General features: G+C 51.3%; 1 protein-coding gene across 1 annotated transcript in view; it reads right to left on the bottom strand.

The window, feature by feature from the left end:
- Positions 1–23864, bottom strand: part of FANCM (FA complementation group M) — an 837191-nt gene that overhangs the window by 260919 nt on the left and 552408 nt on the right. The window contains exon 13 of the mRNA XM_078659682.1: positions 19899–20051. Within this exon, the coding sequence (XP_078515808.1) occupies positions 19899–20051 (153 nt within the window). The remainder of the gene's footprint in view (positions 1–19898; positions 20052–23864) is intronic.

Here is a 23864-nt window from a genome sequence, read left to right as displayed (position 1 = left end):
TTCAAACAAACAATTCAATGACAATAAAGATAGACTAGAATCAGTGCTATATTAGCGATGTCCAGCCGGACACCTGATTTAATAAGAATTTGTAAAGATCAAACGCACAGTGATAGAGTGGGACACAGCCCTGCGTCCTACAAAAACACAAAACAATTACAGTTGGACAGAAACATTTAAGGCAAAACAAAAGTAGCTTATGGCCAATACAGATTATATGGGCAAGCTTTTAAATAAACAGTTATTGCACTTGTTTTAACACATTGGTTTAACGTGCACACTGTGTGCACGTTGAACCAATGTTTTAAAACAAGTGCAATAACTGTTACTTTAAAAGCTTGCCCATATCATCTGTATTGGCCATAAGCTACTTTTGTTTTGCCTGAAATGTTTCTGTCCAACTGTAATTGTTTTGTGTAGGACGCAGGACTGTGTCCCACTAGCACTGTGCGTTTGATCTTTACAAATTGTCTTATTAAATCAGGTGTCCGGCTGGACATCGCCAATATAGCACTGATTCTCGTCTATATTTATTGACATTTAATTGTTAGTTATGGCGAACAAACGGTCCTTCAAACAAATTGATACCCAGGGTCCTTCCTACCTTTCGGGTTCCCTTGTTTGAATTAAATCAGCTCTAGACCGACTGCACGAGCGGAGAAAGGCTGCTCGCTTTACTTGCATGCTACAATCATTTTACCTTGCTTTTAAAATTTTACCTTGCTGACCGCTTTTAAAGTCACAATTTTACTCGTGTATTTTACTGGCACCACGAAGGAAGCTGTGCCGATTGAAACCGCACTTCACCTTTTAAAAATTACAAAGTCACTTTATTCTGTGTTTAAAGTCCTGCAGTATTGCCTACCTGCATCCATCACCTCCATTGCCGCTGCGCTGCCCCACACACCCCGGTCCGCCACGGCAAGTGCCGATTGAGCGGAGGGTGGAAACGGGGTCAGACGCTCCACTTCCGGCAGGGGGCATTTCCGGCTCTCGAGCGCTCGGCGGTCTAGTTGACCCGAGGCTCGAGAGTACTTAAGACAATGTCTGGGCGAACGCGCAGCGGTCGCGCGCAGCGAGCACGCTCTCAGCACGCCGAAAACTCGCCTAAGACAAGCCCGTCTGCGCCCGTCCGCGCCTGCACGTCGCCACTCGCCAGGGACACTGGCGCAATCAAGAGGGAGAGTATAACCTACTCTAGGCGGGATTTACTGACTCTTAACTGCCTTGAAGGTGCGTGCAATAATAAACTCTCCCTCACACGTTGGAAAGGCTGCGCGATATGTCCATGTGGCTTCTCCCTGCCCAAACCCTCATTGCCTCCATCCCTTGTTAAAGCCACCTCCCAACCAATTAGGGTGGGACACCTCAACATAAGATCCCTTCATAAACAGCACATGGAAGTCCATGAGCTGCTCGCCAACTATGACCTAGACATCCTATTCCTCACGGAAACATGGCTACAGGATGACATGGACTCAATCATCAACCTAGCCACCCCCACAGGATTTTCTATTTACACACTAAATAGACAAACCAGAGGAGGTGGGATAGCGATGATAGCCAAATCTCACTACACCTGCCTTTTTTCCAAATTAGATATTAAAGGCAGCGAATGCGCCCGCGATAATGTAAAAATCAACTGCCAACTCACCCTCGTGGGTCTCCTGATCTACCGACCCCCTGGCATAGATAATAGCTTTACAGCATCACTCATTGAAAATGTATGCTCTATGGTCACCGGAACAGCGAATTTTAATATAGTGGGCGACCTAAATATCCACTTTGATCTTACAACAGACAACAAGGTTAACACTCTGTTAGCTGACCTTGCCGCTCTCCAGCTCTGTCACTCGTCAACGGCCCTACTCACAGCGGCGGCCATCTACTAGACCCCATCTTTTCTAATATGACTAATGTGGCAGTTGAAGCCCCCATCCCTATGACCTGGACGGACCATCATATGGTGGTAATGACAGTGCCCACTGGAGGCGCCCCCAATATCAGACCTGCCCAGCATGTGCTGAAACGGCCGGGGAGAAAGCTCCGGCTTGAAGACTTCCATGCACTTCTTATCGAGAACCCTCCCTTAAAAAAGAATGTAAGAAAGCTGAGCGTAAATGGAGAAGAGACTATGATTCTTCGCTCAAGATCCTCTATATCAAATTGCAAAAAAGCTACCATCGTAGCATTTGCAGGACACGAGCTGCATACTACGCTACCGAGATTAGTAATAGCCAAAATGCCTCTAAAACTATCTTCAGAATACTAAAAGAGCTCAGCGCCAAAAAAAAGATAGAAAGTTCCAACACCTCATCCACGCTATGTGATAATCTGGCCTCCCACTTTATTGACAAAATTCAGAAAATCTACAATGCCTTCCCTACCTCTCCACACCTCACACCCTCAGATACTACGAACAGGCCCAAACTCACCAACATACCAGCACTCTGCCAAGAAGAATTTCTGGGACTCTGCAAAAAAATCAAATCAAGCTCTTCTGCTGACCCCCTCAAACCAACACTTTTTAGAGAAGCAGACTGGACAGTGCTTGGCCCCCTTCGAGATATTATAAACTTGTCCTTTGCTACTGCCAATATTCCTTCTAGATGGGTCATGGGAGCAGGCATGGGTCTCTCCTATCATAAAAAAGCCCACGCTAGACCCTAGCTTACCCGAAAATTTCAGACCCATCTCCCTGCTCCCCTGGCCAGCAAAAGTGGCGGAGTCTCACGTCAATACCATCCTGACCAAATTCCTGATGTCGAACTCCATTCTAGACAGGTCCCAGCATGGCTTCCGGACTGGACACAGCACCGAAACGGCCCTCCTAAGTGTGACGAAACATCTCCGGACAATATTGGATTCCGGCAGGACGGCAGCACTGATCCTCCTGGATCTCAGTGCTGCCTTCGACACGGTTTCACGCGAGGTGCTGTTGTTCAGACTGGAGGAGGCAGGAATTTCAGGACAGGCCCTAAGCTGGATTAAGGCTTTCTTATCGGGAAGATCTTTCAGGGTAGCTACCCCGCCGTTCCTTTCCAAAGAGTGCCCTATCAAACAAGGTGTGCCCCAGGGATCTGCACTCAGCCCCACCTTATTTAATATTTATGTCCAGCCACTGGCAGAGGTAGTCAGGAAACGCGGGCTGTCATTAGTATCCTACGCTGATGACACCCAGCTAGTGGTGGCACTGAAAGACGAGAGTGGTCTGAGTGCGCAGAATTTCAAACAGACCCTCGTCAACATCACTAGCTGGATGACCTCCAACTACCTTCAGCTGAACACTGGCAAGACGGAGGTCTTGCTGGTGGGCAAAGAGACAGAGGCTTGGGGTGACAAATGGTGGCCGGAGACACTGGGCCACCCTACCGAGCCAAAAAACTGTGTGAAAAATCTGGGAGTCTGGGTGGACTCCGCCCTGAATTTCACCCACCAGACAAAAAAAGTTGCGGCCACTTGCTTTGGGATCCTACGAAACCTTAGACCAGTCCTAGGTTCTTCGATCATCAAACTCGGCAACTGATAGTACAATCAGCCATCCTATCACGGCTGGACTATGCCAGCTCCCTACTGTTAGGGGCAAACGTAGCGGAGAAAGCTAGGCTTCAACGAGTTCAAAACGCCGCAGCTAGAGCACAAACTGGTCTCCCCCGACATCAGTCAGCGGCAAATACCATAATGAAACTCCACTGGCTCACGGTGGAAAAGAGGATACAATTCAAAACCCTGTGCCTCGCCTTCAAAATCCTGAAAATGGCCTCCCCTCCCTTGCTTAGCCCACTCCTCACTCCCTATGTGCCCCGACGCACTCTGCGTTCGGAGGGACAGAACCTGGCAGTCGTCCCCCGCATTAAACTAGCCCGGATGGGTGGACGCTCCTTCAAATACCTTGCTGCGAAGCTCTGGAACGCCTTGCCGTCCCAGATTCGTGGACTGAACGACTTACTCTCTTTCAGAAAAGCCTTAAAAACACACCTCTTCCACTAGCCTTGTTATGTTCCTGCAAGTTCCATTTGCAGCAGTCCTTTTCCAGCCTCTGGTATAAAAGCGCCGGGACGCCCCTTCGCTGGGGCAGCTGCGCGCTATACAAGACCATATAACATACATTTTATTTATTTTATTTATTAAAGTTTTGTATAGCGCTGGCTGGACCCGAGGGTATCAGAGCGCTTCACAGCAAATATACATAAGTTAGACAGATAATGCGGACAAAAAGCAGGTCAATGCACACAGGAGTGAGTACACTCTATACAATAGCAGCCAAGCGTGAACCAGGGCGGAGATTCGTAGGCAAGTCAATCAGCTCAGGGGTGAGCGAGGACATGAAACAAAGTCTAGGTTTAGTTCTAGTTGGTTCCGGAGCGCTCAAGGAAGAGGCCTTTGAGTAGCTTCTTGAATTTCGGGAAGGATGTGGTCATTCTGATGTGTGGGGGAATGGAGTTCCATATCTTGGGAGCATTGCCCGCAAAGGATTTGCTCGATGTTGAGAGTTTCTGGGATTTCAGAGGAATGAGTAGGAGCGTGTTGGAACTTCTGAGGTTTCTAGACTGCCCGGCCCTTTTGAGCTTATTGGCCAGGTATTCCGGTTTGCCCGTATGCAAGGCTTTGTGTGTGAGGCAAGCTGTGCGGAAGCTAGCTCGTTGGTCAATGGGGAGCCATTTCAGATCCTTCAGAGCTGGGGTGATGTGTTCATATTTCTTTGTTCCCGTGATCATTCTTGCAGCTGCATTTAGGGTAGAGGTCAGAGGACGTAGGTGAGATTTGGCTGTTCCAGTCAGAGTGGCAATGCCGTAGTCAATTCTGGAGAGGACCAGAGCCTGCGTGGCCTGTTTCAAGTCTTTTGTGGGGAGGAATGGTTTTAGTTTGTAGAGCAATTTCAGGTTCAGGAAGGCACTTTTGGCGGTTTTTGAGATGTGTTCTTTCATATCCAATTTGGGGTCAAGGGTGATCCCTAGGGATTTTATGGAGTTCGATGGAACAAGCGGCACATTTAGAGCGTTTAAGGCTTTGAGCCAATCAAGGATTTGGGGGTTCTCTTCTTTGTTAGAGATTAGGAGCACTTCAGTTTTTTCCTGATTGAGTTTGAGGTGGTTGGAAGAGAGCCAGAGCTGAACTTCAGTAAGTGTGTGGTTCAGTCGGTGGATGTCCGAGATCGATGTGGTTTCCAGATAGAGTTGCGTGTCGTCCGCATAAAGGTGGAAGGGGATGTTAGCTTTCCTTAGAATTAAGGTGAGGGGCTCCATGTAAATGTTGAAGAGTTGAGGAGAGAGAACAGACCCTTGAGGAACTCCTCTGCTGATGGGAAGAATGTCTGATTCGCAAGTTTTAATTTTTATTCTTTGTGTGCGGTTGTTAAGAAAGGAGGAGAACCATTTTAGGACAGTCTTTTCGAGGCCTGCTCTCTCCTTTAGGACATTGATTAGTAGGGCATGGTCGACTGTGTCAAATGCAGCCGATAGGTCTAAGAGGATGAGAAGGCTGCAATGGTTGGAGTCGAGCGACATGTGAAGATCGTCTAGGATGTTAAGTATTGCGGTTTCAGTACTGCAGCCTTTTCTGAACCCTGATTGATGTGGGTCTAGAAGCTTTGTAGTCTCTAGGTGCTGGGAAAGTTGCGCCAGCACACATCTTTCCAAGATTTTGGATAGTAGTGGAAGGTTCGAGACTGGTCTGAAGTTATTCATATCCTGTATGTCAAGACCCGGTTTTTTTAGTAGAGGCGTGACTTGACCTATTTTAAGGCAGTCCGGGATGGAGCCCTCACTCAGAGAGCTGTTGATGATCTTGGCCCAAATAGGGGCTAGAGTGAGCCTCAAGTCTTTGGTCACTCTCGGGGGAAGCTGATCAAGGGAGTGACTTGAGGGTTTGGCGGAGGCTATGAGATTACTTATCACTTCAACCTGGATAGGTTGGAAGGAGGACCAGCGAGTGGATGTGATTGTCGGTCTTAAATGGGAAGTTGAGGCGGGGTGGTCTGAGGGCAACGTGCCGAGAGATCGGTCAATTTTCGCGATTTTTTCATTGAAGAAGCTGGCAAAGTCGTCACATTGGGATTTGGACGCTACCATGTCTCTTGTTACCGGAATGGAGGTTTGGTTCTTGATGATGTTGAAAAGTTCTTTGGGGCGGTTTTTGGCATTGTCAAGGGCCGTGCAGAAGAAGGACGACTTTTTGTTCTTGATGTGGTTATAGTAGCTTTTGCGGGCTGCCTTGAGCTGGTCCCGGTTGCGTGAGGAGGGGTTGGCCCTCCAGGATCTTTCCAAGTATCTTAGGTGTCTTCTTTCGTCGTTGATGTCAGTGGAGAACCAGGATCTGGAGGGGATGTTTCTTTGTTTTTTTAGTTTCCTTGGTGCCAGCTGGTCTAGGACGAACTCCAAGTTGGAATGGTAGAGCGAGGTGAGTTCTGTGGTTGAAAGGGGTTCTGTCGTGGTCGGGAGGAGTGAGCTAAGGCCCTCTTCAAGCTTGTCAAGAGGTACTCTCGATAAGTTTCTGATCCATTTGGGGGATGTTTGTGTGGGAGGGACGGAGAGCGCCGGGTGATTGATATGAAAGAGGATGGCGTGATGGTCTGACCAGTCTACTGGGATGATGTGGTCAATTGAAATTGTCTTTTTATCTGTGATGATATCATCCAGGGTAGCTCCTCTATGGTGGGTTTCCTCTGTGCAGTGCTGGGTCATGTCAAGGTCATGAATAAGGGTGTTGAGGGATTGAATGAGCGGGTTTTTTGATACATTCCATCTTAGGTTGAGGTCGCCCAGAATTATACTGAAATCACTGTTGAGAGCTGTTTGCGTGATCAGATCCGTCAGCTGAGCGCCAAATTCGGAGGTATTGCCCGGGGGATAGTAGAGGAGAAGGCATTGGAGTGAAGGGTGTTGGGGCGAATTGATGTTGACCGCGAGGGATTCAAAGGAGTTGTAGAAGACGGCAGGAGATTCAGTGATGGAGATGTCGGTTTTATGGATAATAGCTATTCCGCCGCCTTTGTGAATGGGCCTGTCTTTGTGTATGATTGAGAACCCGGGCGGCACCAGCGTGTCCAGGATGGGGCAGGATAGAGTGTTCAGCCATGTTTCAGTGATGAAGGCTACGTCCAGGTCCTGAGCGAGGATGGTTTCGGCTATTTCTGTTGCATGTTTGACGGCGGATCTGCAATTGATGAGCATACAGTTTATTTGGGAGTCGACCTGTGAGATATGATTGACCGATGTAGCTCTGGGTAAGGAAGAGAGATAGGGTGGAGGTCTGGCAGCTTTACGACGGGGCGGTTCCCTTCCCACTCCAGTAATGACTTGAATTGAGGAGAAGGGAGGGTGGTCAGGGGGCATTATTAGAGCAGGCTGCCTAGGCGTGTTTTCAAAGGAGGTGATGAGGGAGGTCACTTCCTGTGGCGAGAGGGAGGGAGCCGTCCTTCTAGGCCTGTCTATTCGAGTCTTAGTACTGGGATTAGAGAGAAGAGGCTGGGAGCCTGTGGGGGGCTTGGATCCTGTGTGGGTGTGAGAGTCATTCTTGGCGGGAGGCGGCTGGAGGCGCGGAGGAGGGGCGTTCAGGGAGGGGTGCTGGAGTTTCTCTAGGGAGGATAGTGTTTCTTTCAGGCCGAGGATCAGAGTCGCGATCTGGGCTTCTAGAAAGTCCAGGCGTTGTGACAGTTTAGGTGCTGTAGAGTCGGTGGGCGATTGGGTGGAGTTGGGTTTGGTGTGGGAGAGGTCTTGTAGCAGGACGTCGACTGGGGGGGGTCTGTGACGAGGGGACCGGGTCTAGGTTGGGGTTCGATTGTGGGACCTCTAGTGAGGGAGAGCAGGTTTGGGGCGAGATACTGTTGGGAAGTGAGACGGGAGAGGGAGGCACGGGGTTAGCTTTCGCGTATTTTTGGTCAGGGGCAGGGTGGTGGGCGGGGTTGCTGGGCGAGTTACTATTCGGGGGAGTAATCGAGCTGGGGGGTCTGATTGGAGTTTCGAGTTCGGATGGGCGGGGAGTAGGGAGGGAAGGGGGTTGCGGTCTCTTTGGGGGAGGAGAATGTCTTCGCTATTTATACATAACATAACATGTATGTATGTTCGCTGTTTATACATAACATAACATCAGAGCCTGGCCAGCTCCGTTGAGTGACCTCGAACGCGGAGAGTGTAGCCTGCACCCTACAGTGTGGATGAAGACAGGGGGACCTTCTAGACGTCTCTCTCCTTGTTAATAAAGAGTATAAAGACGGAGATCTCTTGGAACTTTGACAGGAACTGTTCTGGGCGCGGACGCACTGCCCAGGGCTTTTGTGCACGGCTGAGGCCTCCTACCGGAGACTATTAACAGGTTCCCCAGTCATGCTCGGAATGATTATTCCGATGCTAAACAGACAGCCGGTGAAGTATTCAAAGTTCTAAATACTTATTCTTGTGTACATGCAGTTATCTTTCTAAGCATTTATTCTTGTGTAAATGTGTTCACTATATGTATTTATTTTACTCGTGCATTATTGCCATTTGATATATGGAAACTGCTGCAATACATATTACCCTTTACTTGGCATATGACGGTTGAGCTTAGTTTATGTTGTATTTTGGTATTCTAACGTGTGTAGAGTCTTATTTTAAAGGGTGTTCACTTTGAGTCCTGGTATTTTGAAGTCTTGACCAGGTGTTCTGGACAGAAAAGGAAGACAGTATAATGTTGGCACTGCCAACATCCGATTTCGGAGCGATTTAAAGGCAAACAAAATGTGATGTTGGGGCTGAGTTCAGAGCAATCGTTATTTCTAATGTATAACAGAAAAAAGCAAGTGTGTGCTTTCTGTGATATCGAATATCTGTGTATGATCTTGGTTCATCTTCCCTTCCACCCACCCTCTTGTCCCCGTTTCTCCACCCCCATTCTTCCATCTCTGTTTTTCCCTACCTGCTACCTGTCTGTGTTTCTCCCTCTCCACCCCATTGTCAAAGCCAAAAGCTCACCCATGGGCGAGACCTATTGACTTTGCCAATGCTTGCTTAAAAAGCAGTAACACTGACTAGATATTGCTTTTACCATGTGCTTTTCACATGTTATCTGCATCTGAATCTCCTACTCAAAACTGCTGCCTGAACTAATACTTAAGGTCACACCCTCACTATCCTCAGAGTCAACATCAAAAGAGGAGATCCTTGGCATTCATGGAGACAAGTCTTGTAACACGGAGTGCTCAATTACCTCGGGAGTTCCAGATTAACTGGAAAACTGATATGATACGGTTTGTTTAATGTGCTCAAATGTATAATTTGAAAGGGTATCAAATCCTATTCGAATCCTGTAGACTGGAATAATCAGAAGTGAATCAAAGTCCATGCAGGCTGTAATACCTTAAAAGTCACTGCATTTGCCTTTTCATAGCATTTGAAATTTCCTGTACTGTGGCAGATAATAATCATACATTCTAATAGGTTTGCATACATGAAATGTTGCAGTACTATGGGCTCCTCTTGGGCTGTGGGAGGCACTTTTTAAAATGTATCCTCTACAAGGCCATCCACATCACTGAATAAACCAGGAGGACTGTGAAAGCCTCTGGCGACCTTTAAACATTCATTTCCATTCCTGTAATAGGATTCATTTGATTCTCATCCCAACAACATTGTGTACTCATTGAAAGGCACTGTGCACTTATTTGCACCTGAGATTAGTCACTGGTTGAAGGCAGTATTCAGTATTGTACAACACTTCTTTTTAAACCACTCTTTCAAAAAACATATTTCTTTCTCCAGCACTTGCATACATGGACTACAATGATAGTCAGATATTAATGTTTGATAGTTATAAGTGCATCTTCACTGCATGGCAGTTGTCAACGAAAGGCTCCGGATTTCTTATGCGTTTACCAAACCCCAATATACTAGACACATTCGTAGAACGTGAAATAACTGGAGAAGGATAATGTTAACTTTATGGCGACTGTCACTCCTAGGCCATAAGACCTTTTGATCATGATTATTTGAGCATGCTGCCACCTGGGGGTGTGACAGAAAACTGTTACAAAAGCTGCTGAATTAGAGCTTCACACAATCATCTACAAGTCACATTGCCACCTCTTCCTAGATTGCTAATGATGGTAAAGAGCCTAAACTAACCATAAAAGTGGCTTTTTGGTAATACTGCTCCTTATAAGTATCATTTACGCCACTCAGAAATGAAAGGAGAGAAAATGATAGCTTCAATCAAGCTTAAGATAGGCAATCTAGTTGCACAGAAAAGTAGGTAATAAGACAACCACTGGCATGCCCCAGAAACAGCAGGAGACAAGGGAGAAGAACGTCTGTGTCAAAAGAGGAAGAAAGATCAAGAAGAATTAAAAGAGAACATACCTTATTGTAAGTGGCAGAGGTCAGTTAGTGAGTAGAGCAGAGCAGTTTTAGTGGAATGTACAGCGCACAATCTGAATTATATAAGGAGAGACGAGAGCAAGTTCAAGATAAAAAGACAATTGATTGAAAATGATCCGTGCTAATTGTTTAGAAATATAGAGAAAGAGTAATATAGCAAAGTAAATATATAGAAGTGAAGAACCAAGAAAATATAGGTTATGATTTTAAGACTAGGAATGATAGTGGAGCTTTTACATAACTGGGGGAGCTACATTAAGAAATAGGTAAGTGAAACAAGGAAAGTAAACAAGGGTAAAGGAAAAGGAGGAGGATATTATAGTACAGAATTTTGCACGGGCTAGACAGAGGAGTTTCTATAATACGAGTAAACATTTATTATTACAGGGAATTATAGAGAGAATTCGAAGGGGGCGTGGCTAGCAGCCGATGCAGACGGCCGCAGCCTAACGAGGCTCCCGACCCTTCTGCCCATCATCCGTCGCTTATCCTGTTGTGGACCCGGGATCCCCGTGGGAATCGGGTCGATCCCGGAGACAATACTCAGGTCTGTCCCGGTCGGAGTGGCGGACCGCGGGAACACCCGCAAAGGACACTGCGGAGCGAAGATCCCCCGAGCCCTCCGAGCGCAAGATGGCGGCTGCCTGACCTGCGAAAACGGGAGGACGCCGCGAGTCCGCTTATGGGCTCTTACTGCCCGTGAAAGGAGAGCTGCGCATCGTCTGACTGCCGAGGGGAGGCTGCAGCTGACCGGTGTACCGGCGGACCCTGAGGGCGGTGTGCGGCTCGGTCGCGAGCGGAGCTTTGGCGAGGCTCCGCCCCTTCTGCGAGGCAAGTAATCCAGACCCCGGCTTTGCGGCCCGCGACTCCGGTGGTTGCTGCCCGATCCCTGGCCCTGGCGGATTGCCCATAGCGAGGAGCCGACCCCGGTGCAGCCGGGCCCCGCCCGGGAGGCCTGCTCTGGAACCGGGTCTCGGGGCCGGTGATTCAGGTCCCTGTACCCGTCTGGGCTGTGGCGCTACCTTTGGCAGTGAGCCCAGAAGAGGCTCGGATCCGGCCGCCGCACCAACGCGCTAGACCCGGGCGACACTGGGTCGGAGAACTCCTGTGTGATGGGGACCACGTCCTTTCCCTTGGGGAGGCCCGCCTGGGACCGCTTGGGGCCGCCGCGCCCCGACCTCGAGCTGTGGGGGGAGGCCCGCCTGCGACTGCCGGCGCCCCTACTTTGAGAGCTGGGAGAGACCGGCTGAGACCTCCTGAGACGCTACGGCCCGGCCTCGAGCTTTGAGCGAGACCCACCTGGGACTACCGGCACTCCGACCTTGAGGGCTGGGAGAGACCACTTGAGACCACCTGCCCCACCCCGATGCTCTGGAGAAGCGCCCCCCGCCTGCAGGACGCTGAAAGTTTGGGGAGCTGGTCGGGGCTTGGCTGCTTGTTTCTCTGGGTGGAGGCGGCTCCGACCCACCACTGCTGCACGGCGCGGACGCCCTGAGGAGGAGCTGAGTGGGGAGAGAGGGCTGGAGCTTGCTGCGCGGACCCCGGAGCGGACCCCTGGCTCTCGGGCAGTGGAGGCGCACTGTGTGACTCCGAAGTGATATCCCCAAGACTGGCGCCCGACCTGATCCCCACGGACCTCTCCTGCGGAGTCGTTGCGCCACTGGACGTTGGGCCGGTAGCGGAGCTGCCGAGGGGCCGCCGGCCCGCCTGTTGCCGGGGACATCGTCACTGCCCGACCGGTCTTGAGGGCCCGGACCCGTTCTGTGGGTGAAGGATGGGGAAACCTAAAGGACCCAAAGGAGAGGGGGGCCCATCCACGGAAACGCCAGACGACTCATCGCGGCCTCCAACGGAGCTCCAACAGATGCAAGACCGGATACTTGACGCCATTGCGGCCACGAAGGAGGCGCTGCACCAGGATATTGGTCAGGTGGCAACGGGGTTGGGGCTTCTGCGGGCGGACCATGCGAAGCTGGTGGACAGGGTCAAGGAATCAGAAGATGCCCTACAAGATGTTGTACCGGCACAAAAATCAATGGAGGGGCGGCTCACAGACGCGATGGAGCGGATACAGGCCCTGGAGAGGAGAGCAGAGGATGCAGAAAACCGCAGTCGGCGGAATAATGTGCGTCTGGTGGGCCTTCCGGAAAAAAAAGAGGGCACGGACATGGTGGGCTACCTGACCGACTGGTTAACAACTGTGGTTGCCCCGGAGGGCCTGTCTCCCTTTTTCACCTTGGAGCGGGCGCACCGCGTGCCTTCCCGACCCCCGCGTGAGGGCCTGCCGCCCCGCCCAGTGATCATCAAATTGCTCCACTACAAGGACAGGGACTGGCTCCTGCAGCGGGCCAGGGAAGCAGGCCCATTTCAAGTGGATAACAGCAGAGTTACATTATTCCCGGACTACACGTTTGAGACCCAGAGACAGCGTGCCTCCTTCCTCTCTATCAAAAAGGAACTGCGTACAGAGGGGCTGCAGTATTCGCTGCTGTTTCCGGCCAAACTCCGGGTGATTGTAGACGAGAAGGCGTTGTTTTTTGAAACATCGGCGGAGGCGTGGACTTGGTGGGACACCTACAAAGCCGGAACGGACGGAGCCCGGTTTCGGGCGGAGGAAGAGCGCCAGAACCACTCCATCAGACGATCACGTAGGCTTCGTAACCGCGGCCGGGGCTCCAGGAGGCCGACGACCTCGCAAACGGAGGAAGAACGGAGGGCGGCACTAAAGGCGGTGCAAGAGGTGTCGGGAACGGCGCCGGCACTCTCGGCAAGGGACTCGGCCTCGGAGGCCCTGGCTACGGGCTCGGACACTGACCTGTCGGGATTGGATGGCGCCAGGGGCCCGAAGGTCACGCCGCAAACTTCTGGGGAGATCGTCGAACCCTGACAGCTGTCCATGATCGCGGAGAGCTGTAACTCTGAAGGCGACGCCTCCACGAACACTGGGACAGACCACTGTGAGATGTTTCCTTTTATGAGTCGCATTGAGTACTGTGGGGCGGAGGGGTATGGGGACGAGGTTGGCAAGGGTCAGTAGCCAGTTCACGTTCCACAGGGCCCATAAGGCCTCCGTGGTGTTTACTGCGATCTCCAAAGTTTAGTGGGCACGTTTGCTCACCGGTTTGGATGGGAGCGACTACTTTGCAGTTGGGTCCTATTCTGGGGGTGGGGGGGCCTGGAGTAGTTGGGGTGACTCGAGGTGGGGTTTGGGGTGGGGGGGAAGGGAGGGGCGTTGGGGATGGGGGGGGGCGGGATGGTGTCTGGTGTCCGGATGAGTACTGTTCTTGGACTGCATCGAATGAGTTGGGGCAATGGCTAATATGGGTTCGCTGAAATGTGTGTCCTGGAATGTGCGGGGACTAAATTCAATGACGAGGAGGCACAAGATACATTCCCACCTTGTTCGTAGGGGGGTCAATATTGTCTTTTTGCAAGAGACCCATTTAACTAAAAAAGAGGGGGTCGCTTTGCAAAGGCGGTGGAGGGGTCACCTGTTTTGCACCACGTACTCGGCATTTGCCAGGGGGACACTAATTTGGATCCGGGCGGGGGTTCCCTTCCAGGTCACTAGACACACTATAGACCCAGACGGGAGATATGTAGTGGTTGAGGGCTTACTCAGGGGTCGCCAGATTGTTCTTTGTAGCGCCTATGCGCCGAACGTGGAGCAGGCTTCATACTTCACCAGGCTATCCAGGCTGTTGGCCTCTTATTTAACTGGGCCTGTGCTGATGGGGGGGGACTTCAACTCAATAGAGGACACCACCTTGGACAGATCGCACCCACCACTGCAAGCATCCCCGGTACACAGACTAGCGAAGCACAGATCTACCTGGCAGGGGAGGTGGGACCTGACGGACGCATGGCGCGCACAGCACCCAACTGAGAGGGATTATTCCTTCTACTCGGGCATACACGACCTCCATGTCCGCATAGACGCTTTCCTGTGCTCGCACTCGGTAATGCCATCGGTTGCCCGGACTGAGTACCTGGCACGCACGATATCGGACCACAACCCCTTGCTCCTCACGCTCGCTTGGATGAACGAAGTCTCACCGATCCCGACATGGCGGCTTCGCCCAGATACGCTGGACGACCCACCGTTCAGCGGAGCGTTGGAAGAAAGGATCTCCGAATACTTTGCGGAGAATGAGGGAACTGCCTCATCCAGGGCCGTGGAGTGGGACGCGCTGAAGGTGGTGGTGAGGGGGCACTGCATAGGGAAATTTGCGGGTGCACGGCGGACGCTAGTGGATGACCTGGACAAGGCTGAGCGGGCCCTGCGGGCAGTAGAGAAACAGCGGCCCAACCGCCCCGAATTGCAGGACAGGGTATGCACTGCGCGAGAGGCAGTGGCAGTAGAGGTGGAGCGCCTTCGTAGTTTTGATTATAAAACATACCTGACTAAGGCGCTCGCTGAGGGAGATAAGACTGGGACACTCCTGGCCTGGTTGGCTAACCCCAGCAGGGGCGCCGCTCCGATACTTTCACTGACGAGTGCGGATGGCACTTTATCCAACACCCAGCCGGGCGTATTACGTTGTTTTAGGGCGTATTACGAACAGCTGTATGGGAGGGACACTGTGGATCGAGCCGAGATGATAGACGCCTTGATATCGGAGATCCAATTGCCACGCCTCGAGCAGGAACAAGCAGAAGCCCTCGGGGGCCCGATTGAATTGGCGGAAATTAGAGGGGCCATAAAAAGGATGGCGCGCAATAAAACACCGGGTGTAGATGGGCTACCAGTTGAATTTTATAGTAAATATATTGATGTCCTGGCACCACGACTCCAAACCATATACAATGAGGCGAAGGAGAAAGGGGAGTTGCCCCGCTCGATGCGCGAGGCGATCATGATTCCCCTACTAAAACCGCGTAGGGACGGCTCTGATCCGGCGTCGTACCGACCGCTGTCGATGCTGACGACAGATTATAAAATACTGAGTACTATACTGGCCGCTAGGTTAGTGGCCCACATGCAGGACCTGATCCACAAGGACCAGTCGGGCTTCATACCCACCAGGAACACGTCACACAACATCCGCAGGTTGCTGCGGCTCGTGGCGGACCCCCCACCGCTCGCCAGAGCCCCTATGGTTATGGCGATCGACATAGAGAAGGCTTTTGACAGCCTGGATTGGTGCTACCTGTACAGGGTGATGCACAGATTTGGTATCGGTGAGGGCTATGTGCGATGGACCACGGTGCTCTATGCGTCGGTTGGAGCTAGGGTACGGATAGGGGCGCTGATATCAGATCCCTATGAAGTGCATAGGGGTACTAGACAGGGATGTGCGCTCTCTCCCCTGTTATTTGCCCTCGCGATGGAACCATTAGCGGCGCTGGCCAGGAGAGGTGACTATTACCGGGGGCTGGAAGTTGGCGGTATCCACCACTACATTTCGTTGTACGCGGACGACCTCCTGTTGTTCTTGGACAACGCCGAGGAAGCAGTGGAGGGGGCGGAGAGCCTTTTAGCACGATTTGGGGAGGTCTCGGGCCTGAGAGTAAATTGGGCAAAGACATGCCTCTTCCCACTCCGGAGGGCGGAGCGGTGCCCCTGGGCCCGTCCCAGGCTCCGCTGGGAGCCGGACTGTCTCCCTTATTTAGGGGTACATATCTACCATGAGCCCGCAAACCTGCTGGACGGCAACGTAGGCCGCTGTATCCGTACGTTACAAGGTAACATGACCTTTTGGGCTACTCTTCCGCTATCCATGAGGGGCCGGGTATCTCTGCTTAAAATGATTGCCCTACCACGATTATTGTACTTCTTTAGAACTCTCCCAGTGTGGATACCGGGAAGTGTCTTTCGACGCCTGAAGTCCCAGGTAGTGTCCTTTCTATGGGGCACTGGCAGGCGGAGGATAGCTCTGGCGACCCTGACCCGCCCAAAGAATGAGGGCGGACTCGCGGTCCCGGACTTTGAGATCTATTATTTAGCTGTCCAGCTGCAGTTTTTCACGCAGGAGGTGGCAAGGGTATACCGGGGCCCGGAACAGGAGAGGGACACAGGCACCCCCCGCCACGTACTGGCGTATATTACCTTGCAGCAGAAACTCACACTCAGAGGATTGTCCCAGAAAGAACGGCCGCTGAGGCTCTGCTGGAATCGCATGCAGAGGCGGGCGGGTCCTGCCCATCCATATGCGCCTGAAATCCCGCTAGGTATGCTGACAGCGTTTCCACATGGCGGCGACTGGTCGAACCTCCAAGGTTGGGAGGAGGCTGGCCTGCAGATGGTGGGGGACCTATACACTGATGGGGTGCTCGTGCCATACCAGACCTTGCAGGAGCAATACGACCTCCCGAGGGGAGACTACCTACTGCATGCGGCCGTGGTACGCGTGATCCAAGCGCACTGGGGGGAAGGGCTGCTTGAACCCCCAACATCGCCAGTATGCCAATACACGATGATGGCTGCAGGGACGTTCAAGGCGGTCACATGTCTGCACTCCAGGCTACTCGAGGATATTTTGCAGCCTCTAACGCGTCTAAAAACCCAATGGGAGACGGACCTGCAGAGGGAAATCCCGGACACGACGTGGGCTCAACTGGTTCGGAGAACCAGGAACAGCACCAGAAACGCCCGCTTCCAATTAATACACCTCTATATACTCCATAGGGCCTACCTTACCCCGCATAAAATATCACGATATTTTGGCGCGATGGACGCAGCGTGCCCCAGATGTGCGCTATTAGGTGCGGACTTACTGCACATGTTGAGGGGCTGTCCACACCTGCAGGACTTCTGGAGGGAGGTAGGCGACACCCTGAACGAGGTCACAGACAGGGATCTGCAATACGATAGTGCGACTACACTCTTACACTGGTTTCCACACACACGCAAAAACAAACTGACGGGCAAATTCATAGACATGGGACTACTTATCGCAAAGAGGGAGCTCACCAGGGGATGGAAATCAAAGACGGCGCCGACACACCGGAAATGGCTGACCGAGTTTCGGAAATGGGCAGCGGCAGAGAGCACAATCAGATACCAACTAGCACGACGGGGGTCCAACGAGAAAGCTCAGGAAACGGCACTGGCATGGGAAATCCTAGTCCAAGCACTCAGGGACAGTGCAGTGGAGAGCGAGGAGGAAGGGGAAGCGGTAGACCCAGGGATCCAGGGGGAGGCGGCGCCATCCCTTGCACCTACCACGGACACACACCCTCAATGATTCACTCTAAACTCCGTAGCTCACCAACACACTTCAGTATACTACTACCGGACACAGGCACTGGACACCACAGAACACCGGAGGGGAGGGGGGAGGGAAGTGCGAAGGGGGAGGGAGGGGTAGCGTCCCAATGATGCCAAGAATCGCAATACACACTGATCAGATGCTGGAGGGGGGGGGACTTGTTGATATAAAGTTAAAAGCAGATGGCGGTTGACCACTAGACGTGCTGACACTTAGTAGTGGAGAGGATGCACTGATTGCGATGAACGCCACCCGGCCTCAGGGATGCGGGTTATAAGGCTGTGTACATACTACCTAGAAGTAATGTGAGAATCTGGGGTCCCGCGCAAACATAATTGCAAATATACTGTAATGCTTACATTGGAATCTGCAATAAAAATTGTTTAAAAAAAAAAAAAAAAAATAGAGAGAATTCGAAGAAGCAGAACAGGATAACAAAGGAAGAGTCGAAGCAGAACAGCGTAACAAAGTTAAAGCAGAGCTTATCTCTTTTAGACGTGAAATAAGGTGCAAAGCCTAGGTCTGAAAGAGTAAAGCATAAAACAGGACGGCTGAGGCGAGAAAAGACATTCAATAAAGAAGAGAGACAATGTTATGGCATCCTTCAGATCTGCTGATCCTTCTTGAGGGCCTGGAGCACAAAGGTCAGAAGTGGTTTTAATGAGATTCAAGAGTCCACCAGAGCATACATGCCCTCATACCCTGGGAAGGTCCAGGGGCCTCAGTGAAGAGCACTTCCAGAGCCTTTGGCATTACAAGTGGTAGCACCTGGCTGATTGTGTGTCCATGTGGTCTCTGATCGCTTTGCTAGATTGGTGTTTGGATCTCCCAAAATATATCTCAAGGGAAGAAGGCCTGGGAGATGGCGTCATAAGACTCACCTGTCATTGATGACTCCGCTGGAGCTCCTGGGATGAGATTGAAGGGCAGCAGCATGGATGTAACTGGTGGTGTAAAAAAATAAAGTTAAGAGGAAAGTGCGCTTGGGGTTTACCTTTAGGTACTGTAAGCTGAACGTGGACAGGGACCTGCACCACAGACAATGCAGCCGGAAAGAAGGGCTGGAGTAGATTCCTTGGACTTCAGCTTCACACTCAAAGCATCTAGGAAGAAGTGTGAGCTACAGATGCAAGACAATATGGAAACAAAGACTGCATCTTGATCAAAGGGGAGTTAGTAGAACTGAGGCAATTTAGGGTACAGCTGCTCCATGCTCCAGAGGTAAAACAAATATGAGGTGTCCACCAGATATTCCACCTTCTCAGAGTACAAAAGCGATTGGGCACTGGGACTGCTGGGGAGTCCAGCTCAAGGTCTTGCTCGTCCAAGAACTTCAATGACAGAGGCTGGCTAGGGCACCTCCAGTGTTGGAAGAAACACCCGACCAGATGTCTGGATAGCTGACCTGAGGAGTGGGCTTACCAAAGGCCAAAGCGTTTCTGTACCTACGTTTCTTTCTGTGCATTTGTTTTGCTTTTTCTGGCAATAAGGTTTATTTCTAACTATCTGGACACTTTCGCCAGTCAACCTCCTGCATCTGGAAGGAATTGGGTACAACCAAGATGTCCAAGGGGTCAAGATGTGGACTGGCTCAGGACAGGATTACAGTGGAATCAAGGGCACTCACAGGAGGAGCTAAATTCCACCTATGAGTGAAGCTCTTCAAGGTGTTACCGAAGTGAATCGCGACTTTGCAGCATGATGCACTCCCAGGAAGGGGAGCTTGCTTGACCGCTCTGTGCTCCAGGAATGCAGCATCTCTATGTACTCCATTCCAAAGTGCAACACCAGATTCACACAGGCACATCCAAGGAAGGGAACTAGGCATGACCAGGTGGCGAAACAAAGCCTCCAGTACTGAAAAAGGGTGGCTATTGTCCGTGAAAGGTTCTCAACTCCTCAATGATTGTCGCGCTTTCCAAGGACTGTAACAACAACATTCATCTTAAGCAGATTGTCCGGTGCTAGTTCAAAGAGAATTGTTGGCTCCTTCGACGACCTTCAGCTGTTACAAGAATGTAAACGTTCAAGGTTGAGCAAGATAATGTACAAGTTTTCACCTTAAGAGACAATATGCAAAAAAGACACTAATTCACCATGGACCAGCACATTCGTTCAGCACAGTTAGCATGAGCAAGGAAAACATGGCTGCTTGGTTATATGATTACAGTTGTGTTAAGGCAAAGGTATACATTATCACCATTCTCAGATAAAGATATAACCAATCTAGATTGCGTAGTAGATGTAGATAAAGGTTCATGGACTCATGGTCAGTAATGTTGCAAGGACGAGCAATACTTTAAGAATGGAGCGAGCATATGTAAACATGGCCTACCTCTTCATGCTTCAGGAGTTCTATCATCTCCATGACACCAATGAAATGATTGCAGCGGTCTGAATGGTCAACGAGATGCGTGGGTAAGGGCCGATTCTGCCAAAGTCTCCATTCAGACAAAGAAAGTTCATGAAAGCCTTTTGTGTTAGATTCCTAAAATGCAAAGTAAATGGGTGGTAGTAAATGAAAGAATAACCTGTTTTTAATAATGTACTTCAAATAAACAACTGTGAACAAACTGAAGTAACTACACTTCACCACCTAGATACTTCCTATAATCTGAAAACTATCCCACATGTTCATATAAATGTCATGGGAAACACTAAATTTGAGACCTTTGCAAACATCACACCTCAGATATAAGGTTGTGATAACAGGGGCACTTGTCTAGCCCGGGGTTTTCTTTCTTGTAAACTAGTGAAATCTGCCAATTAAGTCCATTTCGTTTTAATGTGTTTCCCATGAGGTTTACATGAACATATGGGATAGTGTACAGATTATACGAAACATCTAGGTTATCACTACAACAATTAAAGGCAGAATACAAAGTCAAATTAAATGCAATTGGTATGGAAATGTTTTAGTATGCTAATATCTTTCATATATGCAGTGATATATGCAATGAATTATTGTCAACGAAAAACATCCTGTTAAAGGTTTTGATGTTCAACAAAATGCCAATGGGCTTGTGTCAAAAGTAGGATGCAGGGGGCGTGGCTAGCAGCCGATCATGGCGGCAGCTTAGAGGACGAGCTCCGCGAGTAGAGCGGCCTCTCCTTGCATCCGTTTATTAATCCGAGCAATTTCAGGTCTCTGTCGGAGGGTCCCGACGCCCAGGACCGGGCAGGACAGGCGGCAGTAACTCCGGCTGAAAACTGAGACCGGGTGGCGGAGTTATCGACGGAGGCCCCTGAGGCCTGTGAAGCGACGAGGGTCCGGGGACAGCAGTATCTGGGGAGCCCGGCCGGAAGTGCCTGCAGCCTGGGCGAGACTTGCCAGAAGTGCCCTGTAGATGGTGAATGGGGACCGCGGCGCCTTGAAGGAAAGCAAGAAACGTGGATCGGCGCAGGCAGGCAGGGTGGAATCGACTGTGGCAAGGAAGCGGCGGCTCGAGCTCCGTGAGGAAAAGCCGGACTGCGGGCTGAAGTGCAGGGACGGAGGGGCCGCCACAAGAGACATCGCTGCCATTTTGGGGCACCACGGCCGGCCAAGAGGACGAGCAGATCCTCTCTACAGTAATGAGTGGCGGCGCATTACTACTGCAGAGCGGGTGATGTGACCGCAAGCGATACCGTTGAATTAGAGGGAGCCCCCAGTGCCAGCTCCGACAGCAAAACCGAGTCCCGTGAACTGTCCTGCACCGCGGCGAACACGCGGTAAGTGGAACACCACCGGAGAGCCGCCCGGCCGAGATCTGCCCACCCTGGACTGCTCCTGGCCACACAGAAATCGTGGATATATGGCAGCATTGGTGCGTAGCGAAGAATAGCATCGGTGACTGGGAGGTGGCATAGGGGCACTCCTGTGGACTGGCGCACATCAGGGTCCCCTGGGCGGAATAGCGCGTTGAACATCAATACAGCCCCGGAGAGAGCACTGAGGCGCGAAGGCCGCTTCAGGGGCACACAAAGACCCAAGGAACGACAGGAGGCAGCGGTGCCTCCGCAAAACGCCCCTGGTACCGGCAACAGCCTAGGATTTGCCTGTGTGCTGAGATCAATCCTGCATCTCAAGTCCAGGGACAAGGGGACACCTGCGGCATACTGTTCAACTGAGGTGTCGTGCAAGCGCCTGAGCGGCTGCGGGTCCCCACGGGTAGCAGCAAGAGCCGACCTCTCCCAGTGGAAATCAACTGAGGCACAGAATACACGGGGATTCCCCTAACAGAAACGGATCGGGGAAAGACACCAGCGAAAAGGGTAGCGGCACGCTCTGGACCAGGCGTGTAGACTGGAGGAAGCGGACAGCCCAACCACCTGGAACTACAGCGGTGGGGTGCACCCGCCGGCTAGGATGGGAGTTGTAGCACCACAGGACTCCAAGTAAGGAACTGTGTCGCCTGCCTGACTGTAGTGGTGTGCACATTGACCACGAATCAACTGGGGGTGACATAGGAGAGCGGTCAGTTGCATCACAGACGACACATAGGATTGTTGGTGGCTCTTCCTGTGTCCGCCACCACACTGACAAATCGGAGGCCAAGAAAGACAGCGAGAGCCATAAGACACTGTGGAAGTGGTAAGGGCCGATTCTGCCAAAGTCTCCATTCAGACAAAGAAAGTTCATGAAAGCCTTTTGTGTTAGATTCCTAAAATGCAAAGTAAATGGGTGGTAGTAAATGAAAGAATAACCTGTTTTTAATAATGTACTTCAAATAAACAACTGTGAACAAACTGAAGTAACTACACTTCACCACCTAGATACTTCCTATAATCTGAAAACTATCCCACATGTTCATATAAATGTCATGGGAAACACTAAATTTGAGACCTTTGCAAACATCACACCTCAGATATAAGGTTGTGATAACAGGGGCACTTGTCTAGCCCGGGGTTTTCTTTCTTGTAAACTAGTGAAATCTGCCAATTAAGTCCATTTCGTTTTAATGTGTTTCCCATGAGGTTTACATGAACATATGGGATAGTGTACAGATTATACGAAACATCTAGGTTATCACTACAACAATTAAAGGCAGAATACAAAGTCAAATTAAATGCAATTGGTATGGAAATGTTTTAGTATGCTAATATCTTTCATATATGCAGTGATATATGCAATGAATTATTGTCAACGAAAAACATCCTGTTAAAGGTTTTGATGTTCAACAAAATGCCAATGGGCTTGTGTCAAAAGTAGGATGCAGGGGGCGTGGCTAGCAGCCGATCATGGCGGCAGCTTAGAGGACGAGCTCCGCGAGTAGAGCGGCCTCTCCTTGCATCCGTTTATTAATCCGAGCAATTTCAGGTCTCTGTCGGAGGGTCCCGACGCCCAGGACCGGGCAGGACAGGCGGCAGTAACTCCGGCTGAAAACTGAGACCGGGTGGCGGAGTTATCGACGGAGGCCCCTGAGGCCTGTGAAGCGACGAGGGTCCGGGGACAGCAGTATCTGGGGAGCCCGGCCGGAAGTGCCTGCAGCCTGGGCGAGACTTGCCAGAAGTGCCCTGTAGATGGTGAATGGGGACCGCGGCGCCTTGAAGGAAAGCAAGAAACGTGGATCGGCGCAGGCAGGCAGGGTGGAATCGACTGTGGCAAGGAAGCGGCGGCTCGAGCTCCGTGAGGAAAAGCCGGACTGCGGGCTGAAGTGCAGGGACGGAGGGGCCGCCACAAGAGACATCGCTGCCATTTTGGGGCACCACGGCCGGCCAAGAGGACGAGCAGATCCTCTCTACAGTAATGAGTGGCGGCGCATTACTACTGCAGAGCGGGTGATGTGACCGCAAGCGATACCGTTGAATTAGAGGGAGCCCCCAGTGCCAGCTCCGACAGCAAAACCGAGTCCCGTGAACTGTCCTGCACCGCGGCGAACACGCGGTAAGTGGAACACCACCGGAGAGCCGCCCGGCCGAGATCTGCCCACCCTGGACTGCTCCTGGCCACACAGAAATCGTGGATATATGGCAGCATTGGTGCGTAGCGAAGAATAGCATCGGTGACTGGGAGGTGGCATAGGGGCACTCCTGTGGACTGGCGCACATCAGGGTCCCCTGGGCGGAATAGCGCGTTGAACATCAATACAGCCCCGGAGAGAGCACTGAGGCGCGAAGGCCGCTTCAGGGGCACACAAAGACCCAAGGAACGACAGGAGGCAGCGGTGCCTCCGCAAAACGCCCCTGGTACCGGCAACAGCCTAGGATTTGCCTGTGTGCTGAGATCAATCCTGCATCTCAAGTCCAGGGACAAGGGGACACCTGCGGCATACTGTTCAACTGAGGTGTCGTGCAAGCGCCTGAGCGGCTGCGGGTCCCC

Source organism: Lissotriton helveticus, chromosome 9 (assembly GCF_964261635.1).
Source record: "Lissotriton helveticus chromosome 9, aLisHel1.1, whole genome shotgun sequence".
Classification (NCBI taxonomy): Eukaryota; Metazoa; Chordata; class Amphibia; order Caudata; family Salamandridae; genus Lissotriton; species Lissotriton helveticus.
This window is presented reverse-complemented; position numbering and strand designations above follow the sequence as displayed.